The 19,057-nt window shown below is 29.6% G+C and overlaps 1 protein-coding gene across 1 annotated transcript in view; it reads left to right on the top strand.

Annotated features, from left to right (window-relative positions):
• LOC124362624 (exostosin-1) overlaps positions 1–19,057 on the top strand; it is a 63,230-nt gene that overhangs the window by 9,516 nt on the left and 34,657 nt on the right. Inside the window, exon 2 of the mRNA XM_046817284.1 lies at positions 1,706–1,950. Coding sequence (XP_046673240.1) covers positions 1,706–1,950 — 245 coding nt within the window. The remainder of the gene's footprint in view (positions 1–1,705; positions 1,951–19,057) is intronic.

Below are 19,057 nucleotides of genomic sequence, written 5' to 3'. Positions count from 1 at the left end.
ACCTGTGTACTGTAGCAGTTAGCATCAGAAACCACATGAGGGTAATTTTTAGCCAGACTAAACTAATTTTGTGAGACAGAGATCTCATCATTCCTAGACTTAAAGATAACTGCTCGGAATACTGGTAAATGCTGATTTTCGTTAAAGTATTCATTTGATCTTCCTGAATCTGAGATGTCGTAAGTTGCACATGATCATCACAGGAATTCTAGAGAAAGTTCTTTTCACTACAATTGTCTCACTTTTACACACAGCATAGCAGTTGGATGGGATACCATGGTTTAAACAAAAGAACAAATAGAAAAACCTGCTGAATAAACATTATTAATAAAGTTTAATCTCCCCTGTCAGAAATTTAAATTAAATTAGTATATGCATAGGCAAAACATGAGTAAGGCCTTTCATATGTGTTAAGTATCAAGGTATTACAGCACTACTCAACTCTGAGATCATTTAACACTGTACAGCTATTGCCAATCTATTTCACAAGGAGGTTGAGATTTTCTTCTCTGATGTGGAATGAGCCAAAAGATTTCTATAGTTAACCCAAAAATCAAAAAAAGCAAAAAGATAAGTGGTAAGGCCAAACTATAAAACGCTGTATGCACCAATGATGATATTGCTTGTGAGACTATTGCACAAGAGCGATAATTCCACACTAATGAAAGATACCATAAGCTTGCTTTGAGTGGTACAATTAAAATGTAATACATAATGACACTCAGTGAGTAGAGTGTCTTAGCAGAATTGTATGCACGCTACAAAAGTAAAGTGACCAAGCATAAAAATAACAACTCATTGAGTTTTTAGATAATACAGAGTGATTTTTGTCTTAAGTGCAGTGTAATAGCATTCTGACACATTTGAAGTCCTGATACAATTGACTATAAGACAAAGTAAAACACTGAGCTAATTAAGAATTGTTTTAAGCATAAAAATACCTTATTTGTAAATTTTAGACTGTTGTATTTTTTTAGTATTCCATCCATCAAAAGTATGTTATGTATTGATGATCCCCCAACCGCAAAATTCACCAATACTCCCACTTACCACTGATACTTTACCAGTAGAACTCTGAAAAATCTTGTTTCCAAAACGGTTCTGAAATTCAAGCGTGTATGTAATGCTTGAAGGAAAATGAGACCACTCTTTATAATAATCACCACTCTTTCCCTGTTGATTATTATAAACAATAAAAAAAAGGACATTGCATCTTTATTTAATACAGTATATTGGAATTTATTTCAAATGAAAGTAACATATTATGGGATTCTCTGTGGTAGAAACATGAGTGGTCTATTCCTTAAACATCAGGACAATTTCAAACATGGTATCCAAACTAATTCGATGTAAATCACTGGACGGTTTATTAGGTTAACATTCAGTAGCTACTGTGTGTACAAGTGATATTGTTAAATAATTATACAACTGCAAATAGCACATATTCCAGTAGTGAGAATGATCTTGGCTACATGTTTTTAGCCAAACTCTTGAATTTATTTAAAACCATTTTGCTGCCAGATGATAAACTCTTAAATTGATTGGTTACACTATATTTTTATTCAGCCCCAGACCTGCTATTAGTTGAATATTAATTAAATCTTATTGTTTAATCTTTGTTTATTGTTTTATAAATTTAAAATATGTAGAAAGGTCTACCTTATTCAAAATACCTAACTAAATTTAATCATATTTCTCTTTACAGAACCACCCCGAGCGAGGGGGAGATCCTGGGTATGTGACGTCTTTGAATTTCCCTGTCAGCAAAAAATATTTCTTGGCATTCAAAGGGAAGAGATATGTTCACGGTATCGGCTCAGAGACTCGCAACTCTCTTTATCACCTACACAATGAGAAGGATGTGGTCTTGGTGACAACATGCCGTCATGGCAAGTCCTGGAAGGAGCTCAAAGATGAACGGTGTGATGAGGACAATCTGGAGTATGACAGGTAAGCAGATATTCAAAATTCTATTTTGTAAACTACATTAACCCTCTAACTATATTAACTCTAGAAGTGGCAGGTGCCGGTAGGCTGTTATTCAAGTAGCAGCACTGAGTATCGGACCCTATTACGAAATTTAGTTATCAGATTGTGATAACTCATGTGTTTGCAAAGAGGAAGAATGGCTTCTCATTAATACTGTGTTTTATTAGGTTTTTAATATTTTTAGGTTTCTCTATGGATATAAGGGAATACTTATGTAGCAGACATCTGCCCCGTTCATGCAGCTGTGACTGACGTTGTTAGTTATTGCACAAGGTTTGTTTACTTTCTTGTGTTGTTCCAGGTGCATAGTTCAGCGTTTATTAATCATTAGCTAAATAAACTTATTTTCATAAATAACTTGTAATAAAATGAGCAAAAACTTTAGAGATAGGTCAAGTAAATTGAGAGAATTACTAGCGAGTTAACGTTTTTGTAAATATACATAAAAGTTTAAATATATATTTTTAAAATCATATAAATTATATGTTTTTGAATTCACCACTAAAGTTTTGATGAAATGTATATATTAGAATTGTGTCTTTATGCGCCTGAAGTTAAGTATGAAAGAGAATCCGAGGTGAAATTTCCTTTTTTAAATTATTTCGATTGTTTTTGGTGCATCTTAAACTTATTGTAACAAAAAATTATATATATAATCTATTAAGTTTAGAGCCTTTGGTTGGGATTGCAATATGCTTTAAAAAATTCATGAACAGTTGGCCTAAACACCCTGTATAGAATTTATATTGCCACCTCTAGCATTAAGTCTCAATACTCTACAGGCAGGTGTGAGGTCATGATTATCTCTTAAAATTGAGATACATTAGTATAACATTCAGTCCCATCTTTGCTAATAGTCTGATTATTTGGTACACGCTATGCACGGATAAAATTTACCATTTTAATTACAATTTGTTGAACAAAAAGTTAGATATCTATTTAGGACAGAGAGGTAAAATTTTGACTTTCTTAGTATTGTTGCTTTTGTACACTCAAGACCTTCAATTTGAAATTTGAATCGTTTGTCCTATGTAAAGATTTTTAATGCTACATATTCCAAATTTTCTCCAATATATCCTAAATTAGATGAATAAGTCAGGAACATGAAAAAATTATGTATTACAAATTCAAAAAGAAAATAGGAAAGTTCTCAAGAGTTTTAATGTGATGGGAGGGGGATCTTTTGGGTCTAAAAAAAACTATGTAATTACAAATCCACAAAGAAAATATGTAAATTCCCCAAGAGTGTGACAGGAAGTAATCTTGTGGGACATCTATAGAAGAGTTAAAAATAGAATATTGATCAAATAAAAGGTACCAAATAAAGCAGCTAATGGATGTTCAATAAAGGCTTGTTAAAGAGTCATGGATGGTTTCTCTGACTGTTTGATAACTTTTAAGTAAACATCAATCATTATTGAAGACTCTTGGAGTACTTGAAAAAAAATTAAAACTAGTAGCTAGTAAAACAATGCTTTTCCAATATTTTGTTTTTTTGACAACAGGAGTGTTTATAGGAATAAAGAAAACAAAAAGGTCACAACGTATTCATCAACTCGTGTAGATATTAGTAGTTTTTTTCCTTATCTAGACTGAGCCACAACTACTGTAGACAATTTCATATACTCCAAACTTACACTGTGAAATTGTGTTCTTCACCGGTTTTGAACAGTTCTTCACGATTTAAGCTAGTTTGAAAATAATTTTTGTTTAAATATCCTTATTTTGTAAATTATACCTTGGATGTAAGAAAGATGAAACAGTACTTCTTTGTTTCCATTTTAGTCAAAATGTGACACTTAACTAATTTTTATTCACATTGTGACACGTAACTTTCATAATTTGTTTTCAAATCATTTATATTACACAGATTAGTAAAGCTTTGTAATCCACCACCTGCGACTGCTTAATGCCATTCATTAAACATGATGTCACTTACATCTGAACAAACTAATAGATGTCAGAGATAGTGTCATCTCTGCCCTTTCTTTTTAGTTAACATCGGATAAAGAAGATACATATTAGGGTATATTATTAAATTAGAGATGTAGGTTAAAGACTCTTCATGTTGCACAATCACAGTGTATCATGATTGAGGTAACATAAGAAATGGCAGACGTGAGTTAACATAAAACATATTTGTCTGTTTTGCAAATATTTGGCAGTTTGGTTCACTATAGTATTGTAGTAATTTGAACATTTTTATTCAGTATTTTATACACAAGTAAGTTGTTATTAGCATTGTGCTTTAGGCGATGAATACAATTTAATACCTGGTGTAAAAATATGGCTTTATTTAAATATTAATACAAAATATTTCTAAGAGTATAAAATAAAAAATAAACACATTTTCTCATTTAAAATTTTTTATAGTAGTAATATTTTTAGTTTGATGAAGTATATACTTCACCATATTTTTTTGATTACAGCAAGTATTGACATAATAAATATATTTTTTTACAATACTATGTTTATCACAAAATATGTCCCTTCAAATTTGTAAATAAACAAAGTTTACATGTATTATACCTTAAATATTTTATTTTGTTAATATAACATTCTTTCAATGTTAAAACCACATATAACACAACATAACAATATAACATAATGTATATGCCATATAATTCTATCTGATTTAAAACATTCTCATCCACAATTTCTCAACAGTGACCAAACTAATCAGGAAAAAAATAACTGACTACTAAAAGGGAGAGTTTACAAATAACAAATCATTATTAAAAAATTATGATTTTAAATAAGTTTTAAACAAAGGCATAGAGTTGTGTAATAGTTTTTTTGTTATTACTTTTTTTAAATGAAACAAAATTATCACTACGAGAATAAAACCTAAATTGTGATTAGATATATTCAATGTCTGGAATACATAACCTAGAAAATTTAGAGTTATGTTATAGTTAATTTAGAATTAACAATAAAGATAAAGACTGAATAGCTTGTATTTTGTATATTGCATTAAATTAGTTTTTGTAATAAGTAGTTATTTTTATAAACAGTGAAGACAGGGATGCTAAACAATATTTAATTAATATTATTTTCAGATCTCTTTGTAAATCTTTTTATTTTATGCATATGAATTAATAGTTTGGAGACTATCTCTAAAAACACTTCATTATGAATTGCAATAACACTGAACAGTATTTGATATTCATTATTTATTAATGTTTTAAATTTAAAATTATTGTATTGTAAAACAGATCGGTAAAAGAGAAGTATATAACTCATTGTTTTCATATAGTTGAGTGTCAGGTGACTGAATAGTAGCAGAATTGTTGCTGACTGTGAGGTCATAGGTGTAATGTTACAGACAAAATCTGTCTGAGCTGACCCATGCTGATGCTGATGTAGACAGTCACTTGAGATTATCAGGATGTTTGCTGAGAAACTTTTCTCCAGTTCGAATATACAATATTCAAGTAGTGTTTTCTGCAAAGAAAACTTCAAATAAAAATCACATTCAAGTTCGTTTTTATTTATTCTATCTTTTATTCATTATGTTTTTACATTAATGATATTTTTGTAACAAAAGATACAGATGACAAAATAAACACTACAACATGTAATAATATACCTTTTTTATAATCATAGATACAAATTTGTCAACATCAATAATTCTAAATGTAAAGAATACATAACATTTCTAATTTATTTATTTTTCGGGCGAGGCCTTTCGAAACCATAGGACTCCAAAATTTTGTGGAGTTGCCTGATGAGGAAACCTTCGGTTTCGAAAGGCCTCGCCCAAAAAATAAATAAATTGGAAATGTTATGTATTCTTCACATTTAGTAATATTTATAAGTTTTTCCAATTGCTTCAAGAGTCTTCAATTAATAATTCTATCAACAAAATGCAGTAAGATCAGTTATTTTTTTCTATAATTATAAGGTTTCTATTTTTACATGTTGTAGAAACAGGTTTTTGTTAAGTGTCTGTTTTGTCACCTATATCTTTTGGAAAATATTGTTGTATGTAAATTCGTTTAGTTTGTGGGTGCTACCTATTTGTACCTGGCAAGTATTCATGAGAAAATGAGTAATGTGTGTTCAGCTCGGAAGTGTCGAGTAACTATCGGGAATTCCAAAACTTAAAGGATATTAGTGGATATCTCTGTTAGGTGGGTTATACATAAATACACACCATATTTAAACGTATTTACAATGTATTATGTTTTGCTATGTACTGTCCTTAGTGTTTATGCAAATGCAAATAATTATATTAGTTTCATAACTATTTGTACGTTCTATTGAAAAGTGTCAACTTAAAATAGATTATGTATTAAATATTATTCTGTTTAATGGGTAAAGAGTTTATCACCATTTTTAAGGTTATAATTTATTTTTGATTACATTTATACACAACATATTGTTTAATTATCCATTGATGATAATAAACTACACGAAATATTTAAAATAAAATGTATTAATGAATGTAATTCTGAAAATTTAGGAAGAAAAATAATGTTCTTGAGTACCTGCATAATATAAAAATGTATTATGAAAAATTAGATACTTAAATAAAAAAATACTTCAATACTGTTTTACCAAAGCATTTAAAACTTGAAACAAATGTCATGAGTACATGCAAAATAAGTATCCACAGTTTTCAGATGTTTTCGAAACATCTAAATATGTACATATAAAATGCACAACTTTTGTCTGTATTCCAAACAAATTAATTGTATGCATTTAACACATTTTAGTTAGTTTTTCTTTCTTTTGTAAGCTGGACACTTGGAACATGTCTTTTGTTTTTCTAATTTGTTGCTAGGAATACGTACAGTAGGATTTTTTACCTTCCACTTCTCAGACATTCTTTGTGGTAACACCTCAAATATTGTTTGGCAAGTTTTATATTTCATGTGTGGTTTTTATGTTTCTTTCTAACTTCAAGGCTAGATGTTTTATAAAATCAAATCTCGTAATGAATGGATTTTCATGAAAATAAACATGCACCACGAAGGTATTTTCACAACTGATATCTAGAATTTGATTAGACATAGCTAGAATTCATCTCCTTGCCCTACAACTGGAAGAGTAAATAGTACATTTCATATCAAGCAAGTCGACTCCTGCCTTAGTCTTGTTGTAATAGCAAACAATTTCAGGCTCATTTTCCCTCCTATTTCTACATATACTATGATGTGTAGAAGAAATCTGGACAGCTTTCCTTTTTTTTGGAATAACAGATAGGAGCGTTGTTGTTTCAGCAAAATCATACAAAGCCAAGCCAACACATCTATCATTAGAGGGTAAGAACTCAGGTGGAATTTCCTTTTTTTTCCTTTTTTTTAATGTTCTGACAAGCAAGTGAACGGTCTGCAAGATGACCAGCATATTCAACCGAACCGAAATATTGGACAGCAGTGACATTTCTCTTGCTATTTTCTATTGGCTTGCATATGCGTATAACGGATTGGGTTGGTTTACTGAGTTGTCCTTCTTCCTCACTTAGTCCAAATCTATCAGTATCTTTGCCTTTGTACATGTGTATGTTCAATAGGTGGAACTAGAATCTGTACATAAAACTCATACAGTTTCTAACAGTTATGAACAGTTTTAAACTCATATTTTTTGGATTTCTGAGGTACACTCGGAGTTTGCAGCTACCCCAAAAAGGAATAAGCATTTCAACTACTGTAATATTGGGTCCAGGAGAATAAACAAAAGTTTTGCAGTTGTCAATAAAATCTGCAAATGTCACTAATAGGTGCTGCAAGTTCAGTGCTTTTCCATTGATTTCTAGTCCTTGTATTGACAAAGCGTAGACTAGCAAAAAAACCTCAAACCTATTTTGTGGCATTGTTGCTCTGAATACTGTTGGCCTTTTGATAATTCCTTTATCAAACATAGATTCTACCTTTTCATGATAAGATTGTGACACTGAATTTAGTATTATGAGCCCAAGTAAACTTTTAATTTTATGTTATTAACATCTTTATACTGGTTAATTTGTTTGCTCATCACAAGTATATTGATTATTTTGTAACTTAGTATTTGTGTGCAAAACTATTTCATCTATAATATGATTGTCAAACAAACATTCCCATACCTGTAGTTCAGTAGGGTTGTTACCTCAAGCTCTTCTGGTAGGTTCACGTAATGGTCCTCTCAAAGTGTTGTATTGAGGTGTTCTGGACTGTTTGGGTGGCTCCATACTGCACCATAAACTACCAACTTTTCCATTTAAAAAATCGTCTTCTGGTTCTTGAACCAAATAATTGTCTAGGGGATGATATCTTTGTCTTCCAAGTTGGGTTTATCTGCAACAAAACTACCATCACTTTCACTTTGGTTTAGTTCGTCAATAGCACCCCCCACCACCATCCCCACACAAACACACACACACACACACACACACACACACACACACACACACACACACACACACACACACACACACACACACACACACTACACTACACTACACTACATCACTATCACTATCATCCCCTTTAACTCAATGTAAAAGTCACTCATTAAACCTTGCATCGTTCACTCCTAGGATTCCCAAGTCACTCCTAGTACTACACAAATATATAGTAAAATATAATAAAACATTTAAAAATAAAATTTACATATATATTAGAAAATTATATGTATAAAATATATATATATATATATATATATATATATATATATATATATATCTTATCTGTATCACCCGGTATAACAGACCGGTAAATAGTTACAGTGACCGTATTGTCCGGTACAGTAGACCATAGTACTCACAAAAGAACTAGACAGTTTCAAGGTTACGCACCCTAGACAAACTGAAACCGATCAATAATTGCTTTGGAGAAACCATTCGACAGCTACTGAGAGTGGGAAGGAGTATGGGACACCAAAAGCACCAATTTCAGTATAAAGAACGGTGATACGGTAAAAGTGATAATAAATAAATGTTTTGATAAGTTTTCCTGAATGAATGATCAATTGGATATTGGTTGGTAGGTTTTGAACGGTTCTGGAGAAAAACGTGCACAAGGTATAAGAAACTTAATTTTTCCGATATTGTTATCAGAGTTTGGTAACGAAAAGTAATGCTATATTCAACAAATTTACATCTATAATTACCTTTTATTTAGTACTATTGCATTGTACATGGAACAACTTTCTCCATTATCAAGCATTATTATTTATGGATATATCATTTAGTAATTCTGCTGGATGGACGTAGAACAGCCTTTAATGCTAGGGTTAGAGTTTGAGGTTAGGTTTGAGCATAGCTGCAGTTTCTAATAGGACTGATTGATTTGTTGTAATTTACTTTTACTGACATTTCTCCTTTTCATAAAATCAGTCTCAGGATTACAAACTTAGCTTGTTTGCTTAAATGACACTGAATACCACCCCTTAGCGCTAACCCAAAACTCTTAAGCCATATCAAAAAACTTAATGAAAATAGGGCAAATACATTACCCAAATACAATTGCTGACACAGAACTGTAGGTGTTTCAAAAGAAAGATTACTCTGAAAAGTCTATGACTTATTTATAAGATGAGAGAGTTCCAAGTCAGGAAAACATTTAATACTTTGGGAATATGAAGAATCTTCTGAATTATTTTAAATATTTTTTACAAAAAAACAAATAGCCTACTGTCATGAAAAGAAAAATCATTAATACAAGCAAAAAAAATTAAAGTACCCAGCATAGTCAATTTAAACTACAACTTTTTGGGATTACTAATTACCATTTATTTTGTTATGAAACCGTTGAATTCAGGACATGATCTTTCATATATTTTATATTATAAAATATATATATATATGTGTGTGTGTGTGTGTGTGTGTGTGTGTGTGTGTGTGTGTGTGTGTGTGTGTGTGTGTGTGTGTGTATTAACCTATATTATCATTTAATAAAATATGTGTTATTTATATTTTATTGTATGATAATATAGGTTAAGAGACTAGTGTGTGAAAATAAAATTAGACAAAGTAGTTAATGTTTTGATAGAAATATCTTCGGTTTGTACTTAATGGCCAAAATTTAGCCAGTGTAATTGAAGAATGGTATTCCCACACTGTGTGGACATATGTCTTGTAACTTGAACTGGATTGCAGAACCCAACATATCACTTTAGATAGTCACATTATACTTATCTGTTTGATAAGCTCTGATTTCCTGGAATACAAGCCCCTCCAATATATAATATTGTGGGTCAGTCTTATTAAGAATCACAGTTGTAATCACATCATATTACCAAAATACACACTAACTGGTATCCCCATTATTTTAGTTCCTTTTATATAGATACAGTACTTAATTTCTCTTATTAAACTGACTAATTGGGATTACCATGTCAGTTTCTGGAAGTTAGGCCAAAGTGCATACAGAACAATTGCACTGGAAATTGAGAATGTCAATTTATTTTTAGGTTAAGGTAGTATTTTATTTTAACTAACTGCATGAAAAGATTGATTAAAAGAAATAACTGATAATTATGCTGACATCATCAGTGTTTTCAGCTTTTTGTAGTTGATGAACTAGACATAGTCTCTTTTAATTCTGTTTTAATTTAAACTTACAGTGCTAACATAGCATTAATTTAATCTATTTGAAAAATTAATTCTAAAATGAACTGAGCTTATATATAAAACATATACAAATTTCATGGGTTTTGTGGTTTTTAGCGTAATGTTCAAAATAGTTCAAAACATTATGCAATGTTTCAGCGATTCAGTTTGTTTATTTTCAGTTTATGTCGCAATCTGTATTGAGTGCTTTAAAATTGTACAAAATGTGATATTTTTGAAAGAAATTACTATCTTACATGCAAAATAATTTCTCAAGTAAATAGTATTGAGTTTAATTTATTCATTATTGAATTATGTGGGTACCAAGATATTTCATAGTTATATTATTACATCCTGTAGCTTACTTTAAACCACAACTATCATTTGAATGTTGAATTTAGCTCCAGTTCACCTTCCCTTTGTTGCAGTATCTGGTATCAGAACTGTAGCTAAATTCATCATTCATATTGAATCAACCTTTACTACCATAGCTATGTTATGTGTAGAAAACTATCACGTTGTCACTTAAAAATTTAAATTTAATTGTGAATGATGTAACTTTCATATTTTTGCCTGAAATGTAAGATATTACATGTATATAGTAATCTTAAAGAAAGTTTTGAGTCAAGAAAAGTTGTCTAGTTTTTTTGAAATGCCCATAAAAAGTGTTGAGCAAGTTAATTCTACATATGTATGGTATAAAATCTTACAACTTTCAAAGAATATCTAGATTCCTTAGTAATATTACTTAATAACAAATGAAGCTGTGTAGTAGCTATGCTTCTTAAACGACGTTCCCCCTTGCTTCTTATACAATAATGTAAGAATTGGTTGTTTCTTCCGGCCATACAGCTATGTAATCACTGTCAATGCCCTCTAGAATGACTACGATAGCCAAAATTGTGGTTGATTGCTGTAGTCGTCGGCTTTTTGTAGTCATTTGCTGAAACGTCAGATCAAAACAAAACAAGAATGTGAATCTAGCCGTAATCGTTATACTTATTTGAACTCAACAAAATGATGTAATTATAACACATTACAGTTTGCCATGGATTTAGCAATACCATGATCATAGCTCAATGCTATGTAATTAATTTGTAACTGTATCTGAAAACAAATGACATCAATTGTATAAAGTAATCTCAAATTTTCCATTGCCATAAAAGACTGCTGTTTTATTTATACACTGGACATATTTTAAATCCATATAACTGAACTTACTAATTCAAAATTGAAGGGAATGATAACTCCATTCATGTTGTTTTTATTTAGAGGGTTTGAATCACAGACAGAGAATTTGAATTAACCAATTATTTTTATTGGTTATTAATATCTACAAGATATTAATATAAGTTTATTAATTGTCTTCAATATAACAAATTATTGTTGTTGCCATTTTGTTCCTGTAAAGGATTTTGGAATTCTTACGTACTCCTTAGTCAGAGATTGCAATTTTATGGTAATATTAAATTTTTTTCTTTCTTTGTTTAGACTAAAATAAAAATTACTTATTCTAACATTTTTTACTGAGTTTATCAATATAAATATTAAAATAAACTTAAGTTTAAACCGAATATGTAAATGGTATTTTACACATAATTATATCCACATACACATAGTTTAAAAAATAAATTAATAAGGAAATAATATAAAATTCATGATAGGCATAATTTACCAGAATTAAAAAAAAAAAAAAACAATGGTTTACAAAGAATTGAATATTGCAGATTATATATTAAACAGGGCCGAAATTGTGGAATGAAAATATTGAGGCAGTAGGTAAGATGCTAATGACAAAAGTTACTGAAAAAAGTCTCTTGGTGAACATAATCCTGTATGTCTCCTGTAAAATTAAAAAGTAATACAAAAGTTGACCTTTTATGCCAAGTGCTAAGTTTAAACTCAATTATAAAAAATAAATGTAAAATTAAATGTTGTTTTTACTTTTAATTTATAGAATTTTTTTTTAATGGGCTTTTCATTCCTTTTTGTATTCCATGTTTTGAACTCAAATCTGGTGAAATTTAATGTGTATAACAAACAAAGTCTAAATATTTGTGTGTTGTTATAGAGCTTTGTATCCAGTAATAATTGAATGAATGTTAATGAAAGTAGTTGTGTGAAAAAATATTATAAATGTGAATCTGAATAAAAGAATTTGTGTATTCTGAGTAACCAACATTTTTGAAAAATAAAGTTATACTATTATAAATACTTCTGAAACACTTGTCAGATTTCTTTATTTTTTTATATATTTCTAATATTCTTTGGTTTTTGCTTTCAAAATATTTTGAAAAAGTCAGTAAAATGTATCAGTGACATGATGTGTGTATGCATAAGTTATACTAAGCATTTCTGGAATTAATTTGACTAATAATATTTATATGGATAACAATCAACATTCCTCAATCTAGACACTTTATGAAGTCATATTACGTTATTGAAAATGATTCAGACATAGTCTGATATATAATTGACTGATTAGACTGTGTATTAATGAGTTGACATCATGGCCTCATAATTAATCCATCAACAAGGCTCAAGGATTGAATCGGTCACTGGATCTGCTTTATTAAACATTGGAATGCAAGCATAGATGCTCTTATTGTGTTGTACAGTATCAGCTGAACTGATTCATGACCATGGCCATTTCCTGTGGACAAGGTCTTTCAGAGCATTGTTCCTCATTTTGTTTGACTGTATGTCATGAAACATCATTAAGCACTTGTGCAAACATTGAATTTTCAATCCATAATGACTATCATCATATAAAATGTGTGTTTAGATTATTTATAAATCAATTTACTAGACAATTTATTTATACTTTCTACCAGCTTCTTATTGGAATATAATACTTAATTTGTAAACAAACACTCCAATAATTATTACATTTTAATTTTGTTATGCCTTTTATGTTCAAGGAACACATCATCAGACCTACTAGTTTTTCAGTGATCTGGGTCTGATGATGTGTTCCTTGAACACAAAAGGCCTCACAAAAATAAAATGTAATAATTATTGGAGTGTTTGTTTAAAAATGTATTTATAGTTATTATTTTATAATTGTTCACTCTATTACTCTTAATTAAATGGTGTGAATAGACAAAACTTAAAATATATTTTAAATTATTAAACGTCAATATTTATCTTGAGTAATAATTTTAATGTTCATAAAACCATATTGTGGTTTATATTATAATGTATTTATACAGCTTTTAAACAAAAATATAAAGATATTTAAACATTAATATGTACACACGTGTTCAGGTACAGGCTAATAGTAACAGTTTAGATCATCAGTTGGTCTCCAGGAGATTATGGATGTTTTATTACATTTTTCAATGAAGTTAACAAAAAGAGATGTGTAGTTTTTGTGGTAGGTGAAATGCAGTGCTGATATTGTATAAACTTTAGTCATATCAGTTATGTTGAATAATGTCCAATGGTCACTTAGGTTCACAACAGTTACTGTGTCAAACAATGGAGACAATGTGCTTTTATCTGATTAGTAATATCAACATCTATTCAGAGTATGGTCTAAATTGTAGATTACATCCAAAATACAGCCTTTATTATAACTTACATGCTAAGAATGAATTCTACGATAGTGCATCTCAATCCAATAAGTTTGGTTGCGTTATTTCTATTGATCAATGTTAATAACTTCATAATTTTTAAATGAGTCAATGACATAAAATTAAAATTCTTTATTGAACTTAAAAACAAATTGAATATCTAATCTAAAGTTGTTACCTTCTCAGGGATACATGTTCAAATATTAAGTAGAAGCAAATAATTATTAATTCAGATTTTCAATGACATTATTTTATACTATGTAAACGATCACAATGTTCATAATGCATGAACACTATTTTTAAATGTTCGCCACTACAATACTAAATTCATTATCAACATTTGCCAGTATTAGGGTTAAGAGTTTTATGCCAAGATTACAAAATTGTCGCATTATCAAAATGCCAAGCACACGAAAAAAAGATGCTATTGGTGTCAATGTTGTACTCGTATTTATGGGCCAGAGCCAATCTCAATGGTCTGTTATATCCATCGTTGATTAGTTTCACAGTGTAAAAACCATTCAATACCATCATAGTATACCCTGAGTGTCATACAGGACACCACATCCTCTACAGTCCATTCCGGGTTTATGACATCCTTCTTCGTCACCAAACAATTGTTTCTGGCTGCATTTCAACCATTAACACATCAAGCTTTTAATCATTCACTGTTTATCAAGCTTAGATGAGGGTTGAGTTCTGTTTTTTGTCACATAGCCATTCAAAGAGGATTTAATCTGTCTTCTAATAGTTTACTTTAATAAAAGATCACAAATAAGTTATAAGGCTTGATCAAATGTTCAACTCCTCTAAAAATGATACTTTTGAAGTCATTAATAGCTTTAGTTAGAAATTTTCACCTGCATAATTAGGTGGCCAGTACTTCTTCACATATTAAACGATTAACTCCTCTTAAATAGGCCCTTTTAAACTTTTTCAATATGTATATTAAACCTTATAATACAATCACTTTTAACTCAGTACTGTCATCTATTGTACTAATGTACTGTAGTTAAAATTATGCAATGTTTAATAATTATGAATAGTATTTTAGGTTGAAAAGTTTTGTTAATTTTTAACAGTAATTACCTTTATTTACATCAAATATTTGTGACCTTGGGCATGACTCCACTGTATATGTATTTAATAATATCATATAAAACACATTTAGCTTTAGTTTTAGTCAATACACTAGTCTGTGTTGTAAGCATAGAACTATAATATTGTATCTCAAGAATTATACTGGCCATAATTTAAAGGTTTCTGAAGAACGGTGTTCTGTCATAGTTTGGGAGTGATATATATGATTAGAGTGTCAAGACTACCGTAGATAAGATTCATGGAAAATCAACGTTGTATATTACCAGCAGAGATAATGCAAGAACATAAATCTCCTTGTGCTATTTTCAGCCTCTAATGCTTAAATACTTGTTAGTATTAACATTTCCAATAAATAATAAATAAACAAATGATTAGTAAATATTATTAGGCAGTACCAATAAAATAATTAACTATATGGCAAGCAGTTAGCAGTACACACCTTTTCCAATTATTTACTATTTATCTCAAAAGCTATGTATGTTTTGTTGGGAAATTAATCGAGATATTTCATAATACTTTAAGCTGATGCAGGTTTTTGGAATGAGTCATCTAAATAAATGTCACATCAAATCCATTTCTTAAGCTAGGCTCTAGATATCATTGCTGGAATTTCTGAAGCTTGTCTATGGTTCCTGGACATTGTTGGAAACTTTGCTATAATCTAACATAGTTAATACCCCATTATGTCAGTTATTATAATTTATAACGATTTAAATATTTTAATAAACGCTGTTAATCAATTTTACTTTTTTAATATTTGTTGTCGAATTTTGCTTAGTTTTTGTAGCTAGATACTTTAGAATCGATGTGCTATATATGATTCATATATTACATGTAATGTAAGTAAAAACATGTGGTATCCCAAAAGCCCTCTACCACTTCAGAGTTTGATCGGTTGATAATTATAAAATCTGCTCTCAGAATATGTAATATAATCACTTATGTATGTTTGTGATGGGTTTGAAGTTTGTTTTTAACAATGAAGGGTTGTAAAGGAAGCAGAATTTTTCCAGACATTTGAAATTGTTTGTGAAACAAAAAGTCAGTTAATTTTTGTATCACTGAACAATAATAAATGTCCGGAAAATACTTTTTCTTTCATTTAAGGTCATTTTAAAGGTCTTGATGAAATACAACTAATTACGCCAAAACTCTCATTTTTGACCACACTTTCCAAAATGGATACTGTTTGAACAAGGATATAACTTATAAATTCAATTGGACATTATATTGGATGGAATTAGGTATCTGTTATTTTCAACATTCTTCTTTTTTTTACAGAAACCTTTAAAATGAGGTATCATATGATGGAGTCAAAAGCCTTTACTTACCCCTACAAATATCCATTTTGGGGAGAGAGGTAAAAGTATTTTAGCAGTAACTCCATCCTGTCTCACCTCATTTTCAAGATCTTAATAAAGAGGTAAAATAGTAAAAATCAGACGCTATGATTAAAACAAAAATAAAATGTGTAAACAAGTAAATTATTCAAGGAATGAAGTACATATTAATATACATATACGTAAATCACCAACAGTTACAAGTATCACTGTTAAAAATTTCTAACATGATGGCAGACCTGGACGATCAACAGGCTATGGCATAAATTCCATTTTCTATCTTATGAACATCTGTGGTAAAATTCATCCTATGACAATTGAGTGGGTAATGGGTAAATTATCATTAGTATATGAGTTTTTAGAATCTTAGCAAAAATCTTTTAGGTGGTTGTACCTCGCTCTGAGGGCAACTTTGCTTGTTTGAAACTCATAAACTATATTTAAAACTCTCAAACTGTTATTGTATGCTAGCTATAGAAAGATACAACTACCCAAACAATTATTTTTACTACAACGGGTTTGTAGTAACTCAGAAACTATTTTGAAAGTGTTAAGCCAACAATTTCTTGTTATTTTAACGAAATGCAACCTTTAAAAATCTGTTTTGTTTTGAAGAAAATACTGTATGAGTAATAAAATTATTGTATGGAAGTACAGTAATAACTTTCAGTGATCATATTTTATTTTGTGTTGATTTATGGATTGTAGGGGGATTCAGAGTTATCTTACAATATATTTATTACTGTATTACAAATGTTTGTATAATTGTTTTACTAACTAACTCCAGATAGGTACGACCGTTTACTAATTTTTCTAAAAATAAAATCAATTACCTGAAAAATAATTTTACATATTTGTAAAACAATCTTACAATATACTTTCTTCGATTTCACGTGAAGGATATATTTCAGTTAAATGTGGAGTTTACTTTTTACTCAATGTTATTAGTTTTTACATCAGGTAAAGATTTTTGCAGTAATAAAATAGAAATTGTTTGTATCATGAATTTGAAATTGATTTAGTCATACTGCCTTTTTTTATATTGTAAATGTTATATTACATTTTTGTACATTTACGGTTTTTTACGATTTTTATCAGTTGAATCTGCAAATTATCTATAAACATTGAAGAATTTATGATGATCACCAACCAATTCTCATAGTAATTATGCCTTTCTATTAACTTATTATAGGGTTTTTAAAACTGTAAATGCTGTTAAATGTTTGAGAGAAGTTTTTTTATTCTATTCGGTCTCCAACTTTTGATTAATTTTGAACCATACTTATTATATAGTTCACTAGTTATTTATTTTGTAACCAACAAAAGGCTTTGTATCCGCAATGTTACTTAAATAGAATTTTCTTGTACCATACGTTCAAAGACTGTAATTATAGAGGAGTCTAAAAGGAATAATTGTATGCAATGTCTTCTATATTTTTTATTTCTTACGAAAAGTGTTAGTATTTCTTTTTTTTATTTATCTGGAATTATAGTACTTGTCATTTTTAATGGGAACTATACATTTGTTACAGTAATTGGAGTTGTTCTAAACATAGTATAGGATGTATAAAGCTAATTTCAACTTATATGTTTGTTTCACTGCGTATTTTGTAATTGAATGTAATATAACTCATATTTTATCAGTTAAAAAAGTTATATTAAGCTTCGTAAATTTTGTATGTTACGTTTTGTAAAACATTTCTAGCATTCGTGTGCCTCTTAAAATGCATAGAATTAGAATCCCATCCTTAAAATGCGTAAATATATTAAAATCATCATAAGTTTACTGATGATTGAATTGAATTCTCTTTTACAACAAAACTTTTATTGTGATTTTCGTATTTTCATTTCACAGTGGCGTAAACATAATTTTTTTAAATGAAATGTGCAATAGAGAAGATTGCAATGGACTGACTGCCAAGAAGCGCAGTAAGGACATATGTGTGTCATGGCAGTGATAAAAGCAATCAGCATGCGCAAGATGACAAGTGGATTTGAAGGTCACAGGACCTGATGATGGCTCTCTGTTGTGGTCTTGGCAATGGAACATTATGTAAATGACAAACGTTTCTGCTGAAAACACCTTGACTCCAGGTTAAGTAAGATATGGCCTGTCACTAATCACGTCAGTAGTGTATGCATAAACATGCATGAATCTGCACAGTTGCAGAGGCCTGTCGGAGCTTTCACATTAGCTTTCTTCACTGTTTGGAAAACATGTTAGCAATAACAATTTAAATAACTTTGAGGGTTACTTATTTATTATTAATTTAATTCAATTGCATTTCTTTTTAAAACTGTAACATTTTAAATTGTTATATAAACTATCATATCAATCAGCCTAAAATCATTTCAGTTTTATTGTTATAGGAAATATGATATAAGGTTGTTGGATATTAATATATAACTGCATAGTTACTCAGAAGCGGATATTTTCATGCAATTAATTTGTTAATTGTATAAGAAACATTGAAACTCAACAATTTTACAGGTTTTAATAAAAGTATGGTTACATAGAG

The sequence above is a fragment of the Homalodisca vitripennis genome, chromosome 5 (assembly GCF_021130785.1).
Source record: "Homalodisca vitripennis isolate AUS2020 chromosome 5, UT_GWSS_2.1, whole genome shotgun sequence".
NCBI lineage: Eukaryota > Metazoa > Arthropoda > Insecta > Hemiptera > Cicadellidae > Homalodisca > Homalodisca vitripennis.
The sequence above is the reverse complement of the archived record's forward strand: the minus strand, read 5'-3'. Positions and strand labels throughout refer to the sequence as shown.